This window comes from Oncorhynchus mykiss, chromosome 31 (genome assembly GCF_013265735.2).
Source record: "Oncorhynchus mykiss isolate Arlee chromosome 31, USDA_OmykA_1.1, whole genome shotgun sequence".
NCBI lineage: Eukaryota > Metazoa > Chordata > Actinopteri > Salmoniformes > Salmonidae > Oncorhynchus > Oncorhynchus mykiss.
Genome location: NC_050571.1, coordinates 18,838,998 through 18,857,939, shown reverse-complemented (window position 1 = coordinate 18,857,939; position 18,942 = coordinate 18,838,998). Strand labels below are relative to the sequence as shown.

At 42.8% G+C, this 18,942-nt stretch overlaps 1 protein-coding gene across 1 annotated transcript in view; it reads left to right on the top strand.

The window, feature by feature from the left end:
* Window positions 1-501: 501 nt before the first annotated feature.
* Window positions 502-18,942, top strand: part of LOC110504728 (storkhead-box protein 2) — a 102,563-nt gene continuing 84,122 nt past the window's right edge. The window contains exon 1 of the mRNA XM_021583522.2: window positions 502-1,237. Within this exon, the coding sequence (XP_021439197.2) occupies window positions 910-1,237 (328 nt within the window). The 5' untranslated portion in view covers window positions 502-909. The remainder of the gene's footprint in view (window positions 1,238-18,942) is intronic.

The window sequence follows — 18,942 nt, the reverse complement described above, 5'->3', positions numbered from 1 at the left end:
CCCAACAACCATAGGACACGTGTTGAGTGCTTGAGTCACACATAGAGTAGCCAAACTTAACTTTACTAGATAATGTTGTATAGGTGACAATGCACTGGTTTAATATACTGGTTTCCAATAAACACAATTGAAATGGACGGATGGGGTGCCAACCATTTCTTTAGGACAGTAGAGCTAGAAGAGATATAAAAGTAGTTAATTTGCATCTTCTCAATACGTTTAGGGGTTTTGTTCATGGACAGCTACAGAATCTATTTTATAGGCCCTATGCCTGAACAGTGGTATTTTTGTCTGGTTGGCTGGCACCAGCTACACTGTGCAACAAGAAACAACCTTTACTCAAGTTTATCTGCGAACAGCAGCCTGCAGGTGGCGTAATAACACCTTGGAGGCCCGCCTGAGGATTTCTCCAGGGATTTTACCTTGCCTGTTGGAGAAAGATCACCGGTACCTTGAAATTGGACTCCCTGTGCTCGCAAGGTAAGAAGGGGTTTACCTTCAATATACAATAGGCGATGGCACGAGTTTGAGCGCGGTGCAGTAGGGACAGGTGTCCCACGAGATCGAATCCTCGGTAACCGTTCTCTGTTAGATTAAATTATTAGCTCCCAATTTGTAGTCGAATTCGATACAATTCGCCCCGGGTTAACCAGGGTTGAGACGTGGATGTCATTTCGATTAATTTGAGGAGTACGTTCGACATAAAACATCAGACAGGTACGTTGCCTTGACGAGGCTGGATAGAAAAAAATAGGAGCTGTGCAGCCTACTGTGGAATGTGTGCTATGTCTTCGTTACAGAACAAAGTCGTCTGCCTAGCTACCCTACTCGGATTTATGTATAAAACGGAATGGTGTCATGTTTGATGTTGTTCATGACTTAACGTTCACGACTTAGGACAACTCGACAATGGAGTCTTTTCTGCAGATAGCGCCGCACTCCCTGGCCATCGTATTGACAAGGATCGGCAAGGGTGATTCGACTGGTGTGTCTGAGAGCGACGAACTGCCGCGCCATCACACCGGCTATGAGATTTTTGCGGATTTTAAAGCTGAGAACACACAGCACGTTTGGAATCAAAGAATATCGGACGCCATATCGGACACGTTTTTCCTGGGCTGGATTGACGAGCACGTGCTGTTGATCCAGGGTAAAGAGGATCACCTGGAGGTTCTCAGAGAGGGATGGATGAGGAGGTCTCTCAATCCTCCGCGAGGGTTCCACATCAAATATTTAGGTAAGCAAAATGATGGCATTGTGTACTTTAAAACAATGCCATCAGCAATATCCTTTTATGTATATGTTGTTGTGTTTTTATTGTTGATGCTATGCGGCACACCAGCATCAATACAATGCATGCACATCAGAAGTGGTGTTAACCACTGTTTGGCCATTTTGGGCTGCATTCAAAATCTTCAATGTTCGCTTTGCAACACTTTTAGACAATTAATGTAACATGCCTAAGCAGGAATATACTTTATCGGGCCGGGCCAAGGGCTATTTCAACATCTACCGACAAGCAAACATGAACTACACAGAGGTCTTGCCATAGGAACCATAGCAACGTATTTGATATGCTCTTAGTCAGCTGTTTAAAGACATTGAATATACCTCGGAGGAGGAGAGCGACTTGTCTCAGTTTATGAATAGAATCATGCATGCCAATCACTCTGGTGGTGTAAGCTTACACACCCAGGCCTCAATTACTCATCCTATACATCAGGGATGGGCAACTGGCGGCCCCCCTTCTGTAGGCCACAGATCAATTTCCAATATACATTGAGCTCCAAAGGTATTGGGACAGTGACAATTTTGTTGTTGTTTTGGCTCTGTACTCCAGCAATTTGGATTTTAAATTATATAATGACTGAGTTTAAAGCGCAGACTGTCAGCTTTAATTTGAAGGTATTTGTATCCAAATTGCGTGAACCATTTAGAAATTACAGCACTTTTTTGTACATAGTCCCCCCATTTTAGGGGACCAAAAGTATTAGCACAAATTCACCTGTGTATTAAAGTAGTTAAAAGTTACGTATTTGGTCCCATATTCATAGCACACAATGACTACATCAAGCTTGTGACACTACAAATGTGTTGGAGGCATTTGCTGTTGGCTTTGGTTGTGTTTGAGATTATTTTGTGCCCGATAGAAATTAATCATAAATAATGTGTTGTCATTTTGGAGACACTTATTGTAAATAGAACTTCGGGCACCCAAAAAGCTAGGACCGCCTCTGATGTGTTGGTATGGATGTGGGTACACAGACCCATGAGCCACTGGCCTCTCATGATGAGTTCAGGTGTTTGAACGGATGTTGGTTAATTAGTTTAATGGCTCAGCACTACATTCTGCAAAAGTCACTTTGTAGGATGGCTGTAGATACATGGGAAATATACTTTTTTACATTTAGCCTGTAACATTGTTATTACCAATGTTGTATTTCTCCAGACTACATTTTAGTGCATTTTCTACAGTAGAGAATGAGTGCGTTATCACAAACATTCCTCCTTTTATTCTCTCCAATCAGAGCAGAAACATCACACACATCTCTTTATTCTAGACAGGCCGACAGGCATGTTTTCAAAGTAGCAATAGAGTAGTGTTTACATCACTTCAGACCTACTATCCGGTGTAGCCGTAGCCTATGTGGTAGAAAAGAAAATGGGGAAAAAAGAGCCCTATATGAGAAGTGGGAAATGTAGGCTGCATACAGTGCATTCAGAAAGTATTCAGACCGCTTGACATTTGGTTACTTTAGAGCTTTATTCTCAAATGTATTTCACACAATAACCCATAATGATGAAGCAAAAATAGGTTTTCAGACATTTTTGCAACTGTATTAGAAAAAAAAAACTAAAATATAACATTTAAATACAGTGGGGCAAAAAAGTATTTAGTCAGCCACCAATTGTGCAAGTTCTCCCACTTAAAAAGATGAGGCCACCAAAAATTGTTCTCATTTTGTCTGTCATAGTTGAAGTGTACCTATGGTGAAAATTACAGGCCTCTCATCTTTTTAAGTGGGAGAACTTGCACAATTGGTGGCTGACTAAATTATTTGTTGCCCCACTGTAAGTATTCAGACCCTTTAATCAGTAGTTTGTTAAAGCACCTTTGGCAGCGAGTACACCCTTGAGTCTTTTTGGGTATGAAGCTACAAGCTTGGCACACCTGTATTTGGGGAGTTTCTCCCATTCTTCTCTGCAGATCCTCTCAGCTCTATCAGGTTGGATGGGGAGCGTTGCTGCACAGCTATTTTCAGGTTTCTCCAGAGATGTTAGATCAAGTTCAAGTCCGGGCTCTGGTTGGGCCTCTCAAGGACATTGAGACTTCTCCCGAAGCCATTCCTGCATTGTCTTGGCTGTGTGCTTAGGGTCGTTGTCCTGTTGGAAGGTGAACCTTCACCCCAGTCTGAGGTCCTGAGTACTCTGGAGCACGTTTTTCATAAAGGGATCTCTCTGTACTTTGCTCCGTTCATCTTTGCCTCGATCCTGACTATACACCCAGTCCCTGCCGCTGAAAAAATCCCCACAGCATGATGCTGCCACCACCATGCTTCACCATGGTGCCATGTTTTCTTCAGACGCTTGGCTTGGCTTTCAGGCCAAAGAGTTCAACCTTGGTTTCATCAGACCAGAGAATATTGTTTCTCGTGGTCTGAGAGTCCTTTAGATCCCTATTGGCAAACGGGCTGTTGTGTGCCGTTTACTGAGGAGTGGCTTCCGTCTGGCCAGTCTACCATAAAGGCCTGATTGGTGGAGTACTGCAGAGATGGGTGTCCTTTTGGAAGGTTCTCCCATCTCCACAGAGGAACTCTGGATCTCTGTCAGTGACCATCAGGTTCTTGGTCACCTTGCTGACCAAGGCACTTCTCCCCCGATTTCTCAGTTTGGCCGCGTGGCCAGCTCTAGGAAGACTCTTGGTGCTTCCAAACTTCTTCCAGTTAAGAATGATGGAGGCCACTATGTTCTTGGGACCTTCAATGCTGCAGACATTTTTTGATACCCTTCCCCAGATCTGTGCCCTCGACACAATCCTTTCTCGGAGCTCTACGGACAATTCCTTCGACCTCATGGCTTGGTTTTTGCTCTGACATGCACTGTCAACTGTTACCTTATATAGACAGGTGTGTGCCTTTCCAAATCATTTTCAATCACTTAAATTTACCACAGTTGGATTCCAATCAAGCTGTAGAAACATCTCAAGGATGATCAATGGAAACAGGATGCACCTGAGCTCAATTTCTAGTCGCATATCAAAAGGTTTGAATACTTATGTAAATACGATATGTTTTTTTTTAATACATATGCAAAAATTACAAAAACTGTTTTCTTTATTGTATGTAGATTGCTGAAAAAAATAATATTTAATATATTTTAGAATAAGGCTGTAACGTAACAAAATGTAGAAAAAGTCAAGGGGTCTGAACACTTTCTAAAGGTACTGTATCTACCTAACTGTCAAACTCCACAATAGTGAAGTGTTGCCCTGATGTGTTTTTCAGTACCCGCTGCTGTAGACTCTCCTTTCTGTAGGATAAAAGTGGGTTGGAGTTGGAGCGGTAAGAGATGAGGCATTGCTGCTGAATCACATTGCATCAAGGACTGTATTGTGTTTGAGTCCCAGTGCGGAACACTGCCAACCACAGTGCAGCACTTGGGTCATCATTGATATCGAGTCCAACATTCTCTAAGTGTTTGCTCTTAACCACGTGACAATGTTCCTTCCTCGCTATTATCTTTCAGTTACTGTACTTGTGGTCTCTGGTCTTTTTATAGGGCATCAAGGCCCAAAGAAAAGCCATGCACCCTTACATCTGTGTTTGTGACTAGTAGTCAGGGGTAGGAGGAGGCAGAAAGGGGAACCCCCTCACCTACCAGGACACCTAACCTTTAAACTGTTCCTTCATCTAGTCTGCCTCATCCACCTATGGTAACATGAAGGTCTCTAGAGCCTTTGTAGTTGTAATTTGTCTGAGGATAAAATTACACCGTTATCAAATTACCCACTCCTGTGACACACACACATACATCTACACACCTATTCCCGCAACACAATTACCCACTCCTGTGACACACACACATACATCTACACACCTATTCCCGCAACACAATTACCCACTCCTGTGACACACACACATCTACACACCTATTCCCACAACACAATTACCCACTCCTGTGATACACACACATCTACACACCTATTCCCACAACACAATTACCCACTCCTGTGACACACACACATACATCTACACACCTATTCCCACAACACAATTACCCACTCCTGTGATACACACACATCTACACACCTATTCCCACAACACAATTACCCACTCCTGTGACACACACACATCTACACACCTAGTCCCACAACACAATTACCCACTCCTGTGACACACACATACATCTACACACCTATTCCCGCAACACAATTACCCACTCCTGTGACACACACACATCTACACACCTATTCCCACAACACAATTACCCACTCCTGTGACACACACACATCTACACACCTATTCCCACAACACAATTACCCACTCCTGTGACACACACACATACATCTACACACCTATTCCCACAACACAATTACCCACTCCTGTGACACACACACACATACATCTACACACCTATTCCCGCAACACAATTACCCACTCCTGTGACACACACACATCTACACACCTATTCCCACAACACAATTACCCACTCCTGTGACACACACACATCTACACACCTATTCCCACAACACAATTACCCACTCCTGTGACACACACACACACATCTACACACCTATTCCCACAACACAATTACCCACTCCTGTGACACACACACATCTACACACCTAGTCCCACAACACAATTACCCACTCCTGTGATACACACACATCTACACACCTATTCCCACAACACAATTACCCACTCCTGTGACACACACACATACATCTACACACCTATTCCCGCAACACAATTACCGGTAGTTGAATTCATCAGATAAAAAAAAGAAACACCCTTTGTTTCTCTACAAAGATGAGCAGAAGAACTGCCCAGCAGCATTGAGGTGATAATGTAGTGCTCTGGTACTGTTCTGTTCCTCTACCCTGGCTCTGGCTGCTGTGTGGGGGAGTCAGTGGTGTGTTCCGTGTGGACTCTGTCTCTGCAGGCAGGAGGAGGGCGCTACGTGTCACAGCTCCTCGTAAATCTCCTCTCCTCTCTCATCAGACCACTGTTTCCCTGCCAGCTGGGTTGGGCTCACACCTCCAGGCAGGTTGTTTCCTGGCCTCTCTCTCTTGCTCCCCCCCCCCCTTCTCTCTCTCACACACGTGTACACACACAAAGGCATTTAATTTTTTCCCTTCATCATTCAGTACTTCACTTGGTAATGTTAAAAAGAATGTTAGCTTACCTTTTTACAACAACCTGCTTCAGTGCTGCCACCTAATGAGGTTGGACTGCCTATGTAGTGCCTTCTTGTTTGAACAAATACAGTTGTACTTTATTTCATAGAATTATTTGGCCATATGTTTTGTTATTAACATAAAGGCCTAATGAACACAAGGCCTCAATATATGGCTCAGGTTGAGTAGGTATCAACTTGTCTTAGACTTAGAATCTAGACACAAAACAGGTGAGCAGGACGGGATAGCGCTCTCTCTCTCTCTCTCTCCCTCCCCCCTCTCTCGCTCTTGATCTCTCTTTCTCTGACTCTCTGAGAGAAAGGTGGATCAGACTCAGGTGTAGACAATGCCTGTGAGAGTCATTATGTTGTGGTCATGGGGTTCCTTTCTGATCTCTGAAGTATTTCCAGTGGGGAAGGCACTCAAATCCTTTAAGCAGGATCATCCCCCAGTAATACTGCTTTTGGATAGGGGCAATCCCATGGTAACAGAATTGCGCCGAGACTCTTAAAATGTATGCCAAACAAAAACCATTGATTTAAAAGTTGAACAACTGAAAAATTAAAGGAGAGACGCACACTCTAGGAGCTCAGATGCAATAATTGAATAACCTAATAATCAACGTTTGGACAGACAAGCTGTCCTCTTCAGGGTACAATGACAAACACTGCAGGGTGACTAGTTTATATGGTGTCAAAGGACACACACAGGTGTCTGTAATCATGGCCGGGTGTGGCCTGATATCATTGGTTAATTCTCAGATGTAAAAATAACATACCAAAAACATGAATGGATAGCATACGATCATAGATACAATGTGGCTACAAAGGCCTACAAACATTTACAATGACAAAATCACAATAATCACAAGAATGGCTTCAGATCAAAGTCTACGTTGAGACTGAAGGGACAATTTATTGTTAAAACGAGAGGCTGCCTGGATCTTTAACTTAAAGACTCTTGTTCCCTTCAGTAAATGAGGCCCGACGGGAGCAAGAGTCTTTTTAAATTAAAGATCCAGACAGCATTGTACATTTTTGTAGGCCTATGGAGCCACATTGTATTTATGACCGTATGCTATCCATTCATGTTTTTGGTATGTTATTTTTACATCTAAGAATTAACCAATGATATCAGGCCACACCCGGCCATGATTACAGACACCTGTGTGTGTTACACATTTACTGGTAGAATTGTGCAGATGCAAAGTTTGGTAACAGAATTTCTATAAAATCTCCCTCAGTTTTTCATGTGTCCATGTTTTCTGCTCCAAATGAAGATTCAACATGTCTGCAGGAACAATGGGGTGTCTGCTATGACATGACACCTTGATTTAAACAACAACAACAACATTTGGTTATTGAACCACAAATGTATAAGTATGCAATATCCTTCTTTGCATATTTGGGTATTATTCTACACACTGGGTATTATTTTAATTAGCTCCGCCCCCAAACAAGACCATGTGGTTGTTCCGGACAGGACCAAATCCGAACCAATCATAGACGTCTATGTTTCACGAGTTTGGACATTAAAGTACAGAACAGTAGAGCTCAGTAGAGTATAGTAGATCATACTTCAGTACGAAACAGTACAGTACATTATAGTGTACTCGACTCTTGCATACTCTACTGTGCTGTCCAAACTTGGGAACCCAACTGTTGATGTGACTACTATGACTTCCCATTGTAGCCAGTTCAATTGCAGAAATTCCGTTACCAATTCTTTTTTTCGGAAGTACAATTTGGTAACGGAATTGAGTTTTAATCACTTAATAATACATAAACAATTGATATCAGTTAATATACTAACACATTTTTAGGTCTACTTTGTGTTATCTTTCATTATCCCCCCCCTCAAGAGGGAGAGAAATTAGGTAAATAACTCAAAGATATGTGGGTTTTGGGTAACAGACTTTTAAGGCACAAGGCAATGTTTCTTAAGCTTACAGAAGGCAGAACAATCTATCCAAAACGTAATAAGTGTTGATATTAGTTGGCAGGGGTCTGTACTTCTACATCATTGTGTTTTGATGTATTTGTGGCAGTTTTTTCTGGTAAATGTTTTCTAAGACCCCTTTTCCATCTGTTTGACCACAAAACAAAGCCTTTGCTTATTCCACATTTTTAGGATGTAAAATGGTTGCAAAATGTGTATATGCCTTAATTTCTCAAGAATATAGACTTAGCTTTCATTTGACACTCAATTTGACATGCTTCTATAAACTTCACATGTTGGTGCTCATGGGTCCTTTTACATGGAAATTACCATAGTTGACTCCAGTTGTAATACACTGGAATAACATAAGTCACACATCCGGCGACATCCTGTGGATGAGCTAGCTAACTTCTCAGTAAATATTTATATTTAGTTATATTTAGTTAACTTCAAGCATCGGGACATACAAGTACCATTCAGTCTATTTCTAACTGTGATGCTTGAGTTGTCATTGGATGTCATTGCGATTCTGACTGTATTTTGTTGGACTTTTCTTTGAATGCTCTTCAGGTAGGTTTGTTATGGTAACGAAGTAGCCTAAGAAATGCAACAAAAGGTAACATAATTGTAAATATTTGACTTTTAAGTCCTTCTTTGTCCACTAGGTGCCACAGTTGCATAGCGAATAATACCACCCCACCATTTTAATGATGTCCTCTTTATGGTGCACATACCAGTATCTGGAGCTATTTCAAGAGATAAGACAGGGAATTTTATTTTTATCCATAGACATTTTTAGACTGACACGAATAACTGATCTGGTGAGTAAATAAGTATGGCCTGGAGCACAAGCATCAGATGTTGTAACACACTGTAATATGCACTGCTCTTACAGGCGTTTTTTCTGAATGATTCTGCTAGCCAGCTAGAATGAGGTAGGCTAGAGGGACACATACGATTTGGGGCTCTTTGTTACCTTCCCTACAACACATTTGTAAGGCAGCTCCCATGCTGTTGCCTATTTGCAAAGAGCATGTTTAGTCTTGTTGTGATCTCTTGTCAGGTTAAGTCTACTCAAACTGACGTGTTCTGGTCTAATTGCATAGTTTCAAGGGGGTTCTAAAGACGGCACCTGAGAACCATTTACTTTGAGTAAACACTATACTGTACCAGTGGTCACTGACCTTTTCTGATTGAACATCACTTTCTGATTTAAAATGCAAGCTGAGATCTACCGCTCAGATTTGTAAAAAACATGACTTAAAAAATGTAAGCATATGCAACATTAACCCATTAAAAACAGTTCTGTTTTCAATGAGGTTTGTGCAGTAGGCTATTGGCCCAATACATTATCACTGCGTATTGGCCATGCCTGGTTTGCCCTGCCAATGCTGTTCTTCTCAAATTATATTTTAAAATTTTAGGTGTATGATCACACTGGTAATAGATCATTTGTTGTATTACTTATGAGGCACAGCTGAGTCAGCATAATATTATTCATATTTGTATTTTTACAGGAAGTCCAGAATCCAGTTGCAGAGGGAGGTGTTTAGTCCCAGGGTCCTTAGCTTAGTGATGAGCTTTGAGGGTACTATGGTGTTGAACGCTGAGCTGTAATTGATGAATAGCATTCTCACGTAGGAGTTCCTTTTGACCAGGTGGGAAAGGGAAGTGTGGAGTGCAATAGACACTGCATCATCTGTGGATCTGTTGGGGTGGTATGCAAATTGGAGTGGGTCTAGGGTTTCTGGGATAATGGTGTTGATGTGAGCCATGACCAGCCTTTCAAAGCATTTCATGTCTACAGATGTGAGTGCTATGGATCGGTAGACATTTAGGTAGGTTACCTTAGTGTTCTTGGGCACAGGGACTATGGTGGTCTGCTTGAAACATGTTGGTATTACAGACTCAGTCAGGGACAGGTTGAAAATGTCAGTGAAGACACTTGCCAGTTGGTCAGCGCATGCTTGGAGTACACATCCTGGTAATCCTTCTGGCCCTGCGGCCTTGTGAATGTTGACCTGTTTAAAGGTCTTACTCACATCGGCTACGGAGAGCATGATCACACAGTCGTCTGGAACAGCTGATGCTCTCATGCATGCTTCTGTGTTGCTTGCCTCGACGCGAGCATATAAGTAATTTAGCTTGTCTGGTAGGCTCGTGTCACTGGGCAGCTCGCTGCTGTGCTTCCCTCTGTAGTCTGTAATAGTTTGCAAGTCCTGCCACATCCGACGAGTGTCTGAGCCGGTGTAGTAGGATTCAATCTTTGTCCTGTATTGACGCTTTGGCTGTTTTTTGATGGTTTGACTGAGGGCATAGCGGGTCACTGTGCGTACGGTCACTGTGGGGATGATGTCATCAATGCACTTATTGATGAAGCCAGTGACTGATGTGGTGTAGAGGTTGACCGATTCTGATTTTAACGCCGATACCGATAATGATTATTGGAGGACCAAAATAAGCCGATTCCGATTAATCGGCCAATTGTTCGTTTTTTATTTGTAATAATGACAATTACAACAATACTGAATGAACACTTATTATAACTTAATATAATACATCAATAAAATCAATTTAGCCTCAAATAAATAATGAAACATGTTCAATTTGGTTTAAATAATGCAAAAACAAAGTGTTGGAGAAGTAAAAGTGCAATATGTGGCATGTAAGAAAGCTAACGTTTAAGTTCCTTGCTCAGAAAATAAGAACATGAAAGCTGGTGGTTCCTTTTATCATGAGTTTTCAATATTCCCAGGTAAGAAGTTTTGGGTTGTAGTTATTATAGGAATTATAGGACTATTTCTCTCTATACCATTTGTATTGCATATACCTTTGACTATTGGATGTTCTTATAGGCACTTTAGTATTGCCAGTGTAACAGTATAGCTTCCATCCCTCTCCTCGCTCCTCCCTGGGCTCGAACCATCAACACAATGACAACAGCCACCACCGAAGCAGCGTTACCCATGCAGAGCAAGGGGAACAACTACTCCAAGTCTCAGAGTGAGTGACGTTTTAAACACTATTAGCGCGCACCCCGCTAACTAGCTAGCCATTTCACATCGTTTACACCAGCCTAAACTCGGGAGTTTATAGGCTTGAAGTCATAAACAGCGCAATAATTGAAGCACAGTGAAGAGTTGCTGGCAAAACGCACGAAAGTGCTGTTTGAATGAATGCTTACGAGCCTGCTGGTGCCTACCATCGCTCAGTCAGACTGCGCTATCAAATCATAGACTTAATTATAACCTGATAACACACAGAAATGCAGAAATGTAGGTCATTAATATGGTCGAATCCGGAAACTATCATCTCGAAAACAAGACGTTTACTCTTTCAGTGAAATATGGAACCGTTCTGTATTTTATCTAACGGGTGGCATTAATCAGTCTAAATATTCTTGTTACATTGCACAACCTTCAATGTTATGTCATAATTACGTAAAATTCTGCCAAATTAGTTTGCAAAGAGCCAGGCGGCCCAAACTGTTGCATATAACCTGACTCTGTGTGCAATGAACGCAAGAGAAGTGACACAATTTCACCTGGTTAATATTGCCTGCTAACCTGGATTTCTTTTAGCTAAATATGCAGGTTTAAAAATATATACTTCTGTGTACCGATATTAAGAAAGGCATTGATGTTTATGGTCGGGTACATGTTGGAGCAACGACAGTCCTTTTTTGCGAATGAGCACTGCATCGATTATATGCAACGCAGGACACGCTAGATAAACTAGTAATATCATCAACCATGTGTAGTTAACTAGTGATTATGATTGATTGATTTTTATAAGATGAGTTTAATGCTAGCGAGCAACTTACCTTGGCTTCTTACTGCATTCGCGTAACAGGCAGGCTCCTCGTGAGGCAGGTGGTTAGAGTGTTGGACTAGTATCCAAAAGGTTGCAAGATTGAATCCCCGAGCTGACAAGGTAAAAATCTGTCGTTCTGCCCCTGAACAAGGCAGTTAACCCACCATTCCTAGGCCGTCATTGAAAGTAAGAATGTGTTCTTAACTGACTTGCCTAGTTAAATAAAGGTGTCATTTTTTTTAATAAATCAAAAAAGCGGCTTCCAAAAATACTAATTTCCGATTATTATGAAAACTTGAAATCGGCCCTAATTAATCGGTCGACCTCTAATATGGTGTACTCCTCAATGCCATCGGAAGAATCCCGGAACATAATCCAGTCTGTGATAGCAAAACAGTCCTGTAGCTTAGCATCTGAGTCATCTGACCACTTCTTTAGTGACCAAGTCACTGGTGCTTCCTGATTTAGTTTTCTTATAGTCTCAGCTGCATGACAGTAACAACGTTTTCATCAACAGTTTTTCTGCACATCCATTCTACCTTGCTATTAGTTACCAATCACACTGTAACACTTAGAGCACCAGCTGAATAAACAGGTCTTTATTACACCAGGATCAACTTAGCCAACCTACAATTATGGTGGAGGCCACTGTGTTCTTGGGGACCTTCAATGCTGCAGAAATTTTTTGGTACCCTTCCCCAGATCTGTGTCTCGACACAATCCTGTTTCGGAGCTCTACGGACAATTCCTTCGACCTCATGGCTTGGTTTTTGCTCTGACAGGCACGGTCAACTGTGTTACCTTATATAGACAGGTAGACATAGACAGTAATGTGTGCCTTTCCAAATCATGTCCAATCAATTGAATTTACCACAGGTGGACTACAATCAAGTTGTAGAAACAACTCTAGGATGAACAATGGAAATATGATGCAGATGAGCTCAATTCCTAGTCCCATAGCAAAGGGTCTGAGTACTTATGTAAATAAGGTATTTCTGTTTTTTTATTTGTAATAAATGTGCAAAAATGTCAACTGTTTTCGCTTTGTCATTATGGGGTATTGTGTGTAAATGGACTATAATTCAATCTGTTTTAGAGTAAGGCTGTAACGTAACAACATTTGGAAACAGGGAAGGGGTCTGAATAAATGATTCTAAAATACGTATTTTCGGATTCTGTCTTGTAAGATCATAGTTCATTGGTTTTGAGCCTCTCCCAGAAAGATTTGTTCTGTAATTCTTTTCTCTCTGAATTGTCAGATAATTCCTGATAGTTTAGTTTAAAGCAGCAATTAGTAGTTGAAACAATAACAAAGCGCCTCTTCAACCTCAGGAGGCTGAAGAAATTTGGCTTGTCACCAAAAGCACTCACAAACTTTTACAGATGCACGATCGAGAGCATCCTGACGGGCTGTATCACCGCCTGGTATGGCAACTGCTCCGCCCACAACCGTAAGGCTCTCCAGAGGTAGTGAGGTCTGCACAACGCATCACCGGGGGCAAACTACCTGCCCTCCAGGACTCCTACACCACCCGATGTCACAGGAAGGCCATAAAGACCATGAAGGACAACAAGCACCCGAGTCACTGACTGTTCACCCCGCTATCATCCAGAAGGCGAGGTCAGTACAGGTGCATCAAAGCTGGAATCGAGAGACTGAAAAACAGCTTCTATCTGAAGGCCATCAGACTGTTAAACAGCCATCACTAACATTGAGTGGCTGCTGCCAAAATACTGACTTAACTCCAGCTCACTTTAATAATGGAAAAATTGATGTAAAAATGTATCCCTAGCCACTTTAAACAATGCCACTTAATGTTTACATACCCTACATTACTCATCTCATATGTATATACTGTACTCTATACCATCTACTGCATCTTGCCTATGCCGTTATGTACCATCACTCATTCATATATTTTTATGTACATATTCTTCATCCCATTACACTCGTGTGTAAGGTAGCTGTTGTGAAATTGTTAGGTTAGATTACTTGTTGGTTATTACTGCATTGTCAGAACTAGAAGCACAAGCATTTCGCTACACTCGCATTAACATCTGCTAACCTTGTGTATGTGACAAATAAAATTAGATTTCGTGTTTGTTTACATTTACTTTGTTTACAAATATTGGGTAAAAAAAATCTTATTTCAGGTTCTGATGGGGTATGACATTGGAACTAAGTTCATGAGGCATTTATATTCTTCAAGAATCAATGGGTACGTATAATTAATTTATATGTCCAAAAATGAATGTAGCAACTGCTGATTTCCCCTTTAAAGCAAAAGGTACAGGTAACTGCCAAAATAAAAGAAACGCAAACATAAATGGTCTTAATAGGGCGCTGAATCACCACGAGCCACCAGAACAGCTTCAATGCACCTTGGCATAGATTCTACCAGTGTCTGGAATTTTTGGATGGATGAGACACCATTCTTCCACGAGAAATTCCATAATTTGGTGTTTTGTTGATGGTGGTGGAAAACGCTCTCCCAGGCGGCATTCCAGAATCTCCCATAAGTGTTAAATTGGGTTGATATCTGGTGACTGAGACTACCATGGCATATGCTTTACATTGTTTTTATGCTCATCAAACCATTCAGTGACCACTCACACCCTGTGGATGGGGGCGTGGTCATCCTGGAAGAGACCACTCCCATCAGGATAGAAATGACTAGTTTACCTTGCCTTCCAAGGGTTTGAGAGGACCTAAACCATGGCAGGAAAATGCACCCCACACCAGAACCGAGCCACCGGAACCCTCATTTACTCATGTGTTTCCTTTATTTTGGCAGATACTTGTATAGTGCCACAAGTGTGACCCAGTTCCTGAAAATGGTCACTAAAATGCAGCATCTAATCAGAAAACACCACTCTAGTATTTGGAGAGGGCGGGGCATCCTTGAAGCTAAACATTGTTGTGTAGAAAGCAGTGGTGTGCTTTGTAATGTGGGCTAGTGTTACTGAATGGCTTGCTGCAGGGAGAGTTATTGCATGAAGCAGTTATCCTTTTTCATAATGGGAAGCTAAAGTGTTTCTGAGGGCTTGCTGTTGTTATTGTGGTGAACGTTGTGTTGCACAAAGAGTGAGAGGTGTGTTTTGGTGATGTTTTGATGTGCGAGGAGGAATTAGAGGGGGAAAAAATCTCTACAGCCAAATTCTCTTCTAACAATCACGATATAGTATATAGGCTATTGGGTCAGATAATGAATTACATAACATGCTTATAGCTAATGTAAACTCACATAACATGCTTATAGCTAATGTAAACTCACATAACATGCTTATAGCTAATGTAAACTCAGCAAAAAAAGAAACGTCCCTTTTTCAGGACCCTGTCCATCAAAGATAATTCGTAAAACTCCAAATAACTTCACAGATCTTCATTGTAAAGGGTTTAAACACTGCTTGTTCAATGAACCATAAACAATTAATGAACATGCACCTGTGGAACGGTCGTTAAGACACTAACAGCTTACAGACGGTAGGCAATAAAGGTCACAGTTATGAAAACTTAGGACACTAAAGAGGCCTTTCTACTGATTCTGAAAAACACCAAAAGAAAGATGCCCAGGGTCCCTGCTCATCTGTGTGAACATGCCTTAGGCATGCTGCAAGGAGACATGAGGACTGCAGATGTGGCCAGGGCAATAAATTGCAATGTCCGTACTGTGAGACGCCTAAGACGCGCTACAGGGAGACGGGGTGGACAGCTGATCGTCCTCGCAGTGGCATCACGTGTAACAACACTTGCGCAGGATCGGTACATCCGAACATCACAACTGCGGGACAGGTACAGGATGGCAACAACAACTGCCCGAGTTACACCAGGAACGCACAATCCCTCCATCAGTACTCAGACTGTCTGCAATAGGCTGAGAGAGGCTGGACTGAGGGCTTGTAGGCCTGTTATAAGGCAGGTCCTCACCAGACATCACCGGCAACAACGTCGCCTATGGGCACAAACCCACCGTCGCTGGACCAGACAGGACTGGCAAAAAGTGCTCTTCACTGACGAGTCGGGGATTTGTCTCACCAGGGGTGATGGTCGGATTTGCGTTTATTGCCGAAGGAATGAACGTTACACCGAGGCCTGTACTCTGGAGCGGGATCAATTTGGAGGTGGAGGCTCCGTCATGGTCTGGGGTGGTGTGTCACAGCATCATCGGACTGAGCTTGTTGTCATTGCAGGCAATCTCAACGCTATGCGTTACAGGGAAGACATCCTCCTCCCTCATGTGGTACCCTTCCTGCAGGCTCATCCTGACCCTCCAGCATGACAATGCCACCAGCCATACTGCTCGTTCTGTGCGTGATTTCTTGCAAGACAGGAATGTCAGTGTTCTGCCATGGCCAGCGACGAGCCCGAATCTCAATCCCATCGAGCACTTCTGGAACCTGTTGAATCCGAGGGTGAGGGCTAGGGCCATTCCCCTCAGAAATGTCCGGGAACTTGCAGGTGCCTTTGTGCAAGAGTGTGTTAACATCTCACACCAAGAACTGGCAAATCTGGTGCAGTCCATGAGGAGAAGATGCACTACAGTACTCAATGCAGCTGGTGGCCACAGCAGATACTGTCTGTTACTTTTGATTTTGACCCCCCCCCCCCTTTGTTCAGGGACACATTATTCAATTTCTGTTAGTCACATGTCTGTGGAACTTGTTCAGTTTATGTCTCAGTTGTTGAATCTAGTTATGTTCATACAAATATTTACACATGTTAAGTTTTCTGAAAATAAACGCAATTGACAGTGAGAGGACGTTTCTTTTTTTGCTGAGTTTATAAGACAATATTGTGTGTTAGTAGCCATTGCTTTAGTTTTTGCATATTTCTCATCATTGAGAATTAGAACTCCTTTTATGAAATGTCTTACCTACATACTACTTAATCATGGTGCTACAGCTGATATTGTTGTCTTATCCAATTATCTTTCCTTTTCGTTGGCTACAATGAGGAATTAATGGCCAGGACATAGGACCAGGCCATAGGACCAGGCCATAGGACAGGCCATAGGACCAGGCCATAGGACCAGGACCAGGCCATAGGATAGGATAGGACCAGGCCATAGGACCAGCACAAAACACAGCACTGCCATGCTTCCGGATCTCAGAGCGAGAGAGACAGAGAGAATAATTGTGACAGAGTCCCCCCCCCCCCCCCCCCCCCCCCAATCCACAATGGCACAGCAGTGGGTCGCTCCCTGTAGCAGGTGGACGTGTTTAGAAATGTTCTGGGTCGTCTCCGGACTAGCTCCCTGTAGCAGGGGGACGTGTGTAGGTTCTGGGTCGTCTCCAGACTGGCTCCCTGTAGCAGGGGGACGTGTTTAGAAATGTTCTGGGTCATCTCCAGACTGGCTCCCTGTAGCAGGGGGACGTGTTTAGAAATGTTCTGGGTCATCTCCAGACTGGCTCCCTGCAGCAGGGGGACGTGTTTAGAAATGTTCTGAGTCATCTCCAGACTGGCTCCCTGTAGCAGGGGGACGTGTTTAGAAATGTTCTGGGTCATCTCCAGACTGGCTCCCTGTAGCAGGGGGACGTGTTTAGAAATGTTCTGGGTCGTCTCCAGACTGGCTCACAAATGTTCTGGGTCGTCTCCGGACTGGCTCTCTGTAGCAGGGGGATGTGTGTAGGTTCTGGGTCGTCTCCAGACTGGCTCCCTGTAGCAGGGGGACGTGTTTAGAAATGTTCTGGGTCGTCTCCAGACTGGCTCTCTGTAGCAGGGGGGACGTGTGTAGAAATGTTCTGGGTCGTCTCCGGACTAGCTCCCTGTAGCAGGGGGACGTGTGTAGAAATGTTCTGGGTCGTCTCCGGACTAGCTCTCTGTTTGTTTCACTCTTCCTTGCTCTATGTCACTCATTGCAATGTCTTTATTTCCAGACTGAGATTTCTACATTTACTCAGACTAAATTACAGCCCACCCAGGCTGCCGCTGCCTTACAAAAAAGCTTTTAAAATAATCTCAGAATGGATACAGACAGTTCACCACGGCTCAAATCAAATTGTATTTGTCACATGGGCTGTGAAATGCTTACTTGTGCTGAGCTGAGCAGGGAATCCTACAGATGAGCAACTAAAATGGAACAAGGGCCTAGTGCTTTTTCCAATGGCCTTTCAAATGTTTTGTCATTGTGTTTATATGTAACCAATATAAACACCACAACCGTAAATATCGCTGTGGTTTGCGAGTCTCAAGTTATAACATCACTGGCAACACTTGAAGTTGATATTGGAAAGTGGCCAATAGTTATCATGCTAGATCAAGCCATAGCTTGCACATAATCCAAGCCATTCAGCAAGGGCTCAACTCTGCTACAACAAACTTTGTTCCATTGGGTGGACTATAGAATGACAGAGTCATCAGGTTTTCATTAAGCGCTTTCATCCTACCCCCTTCACACATGGCGATGTCTTTTTAAATGATGCTGCATGGTGCTTTAGGAGTTGTGTGAATCCTTCGAATTTGGGGGTATTTGTGTGTTTTCTTTGTTGGGGTGCAAACACACACACACACACACACGTTTGGAGACAGGCAGTTGAGTGGGTCATAGCTGTGTTATTTTAGTTGATTGGAGAGTGATTGTGTCGTGTACCGGACACTTACTGTGCCAATTGGCTGGCGGGGATTGGCTGTTCTTGAGCAGGTCTTTCCACATGTGTGGACGGTAGGTCGACTTGTGTTCCATCACATCTAGAAGGAGAGGACGGCCCTAAACATTTAATCATGAAATTTGGTTAATTACCATGTATTCCTTTATCGTGCCTCAACTGCTAGAAGCAGGCCTTGTTAGAAACGG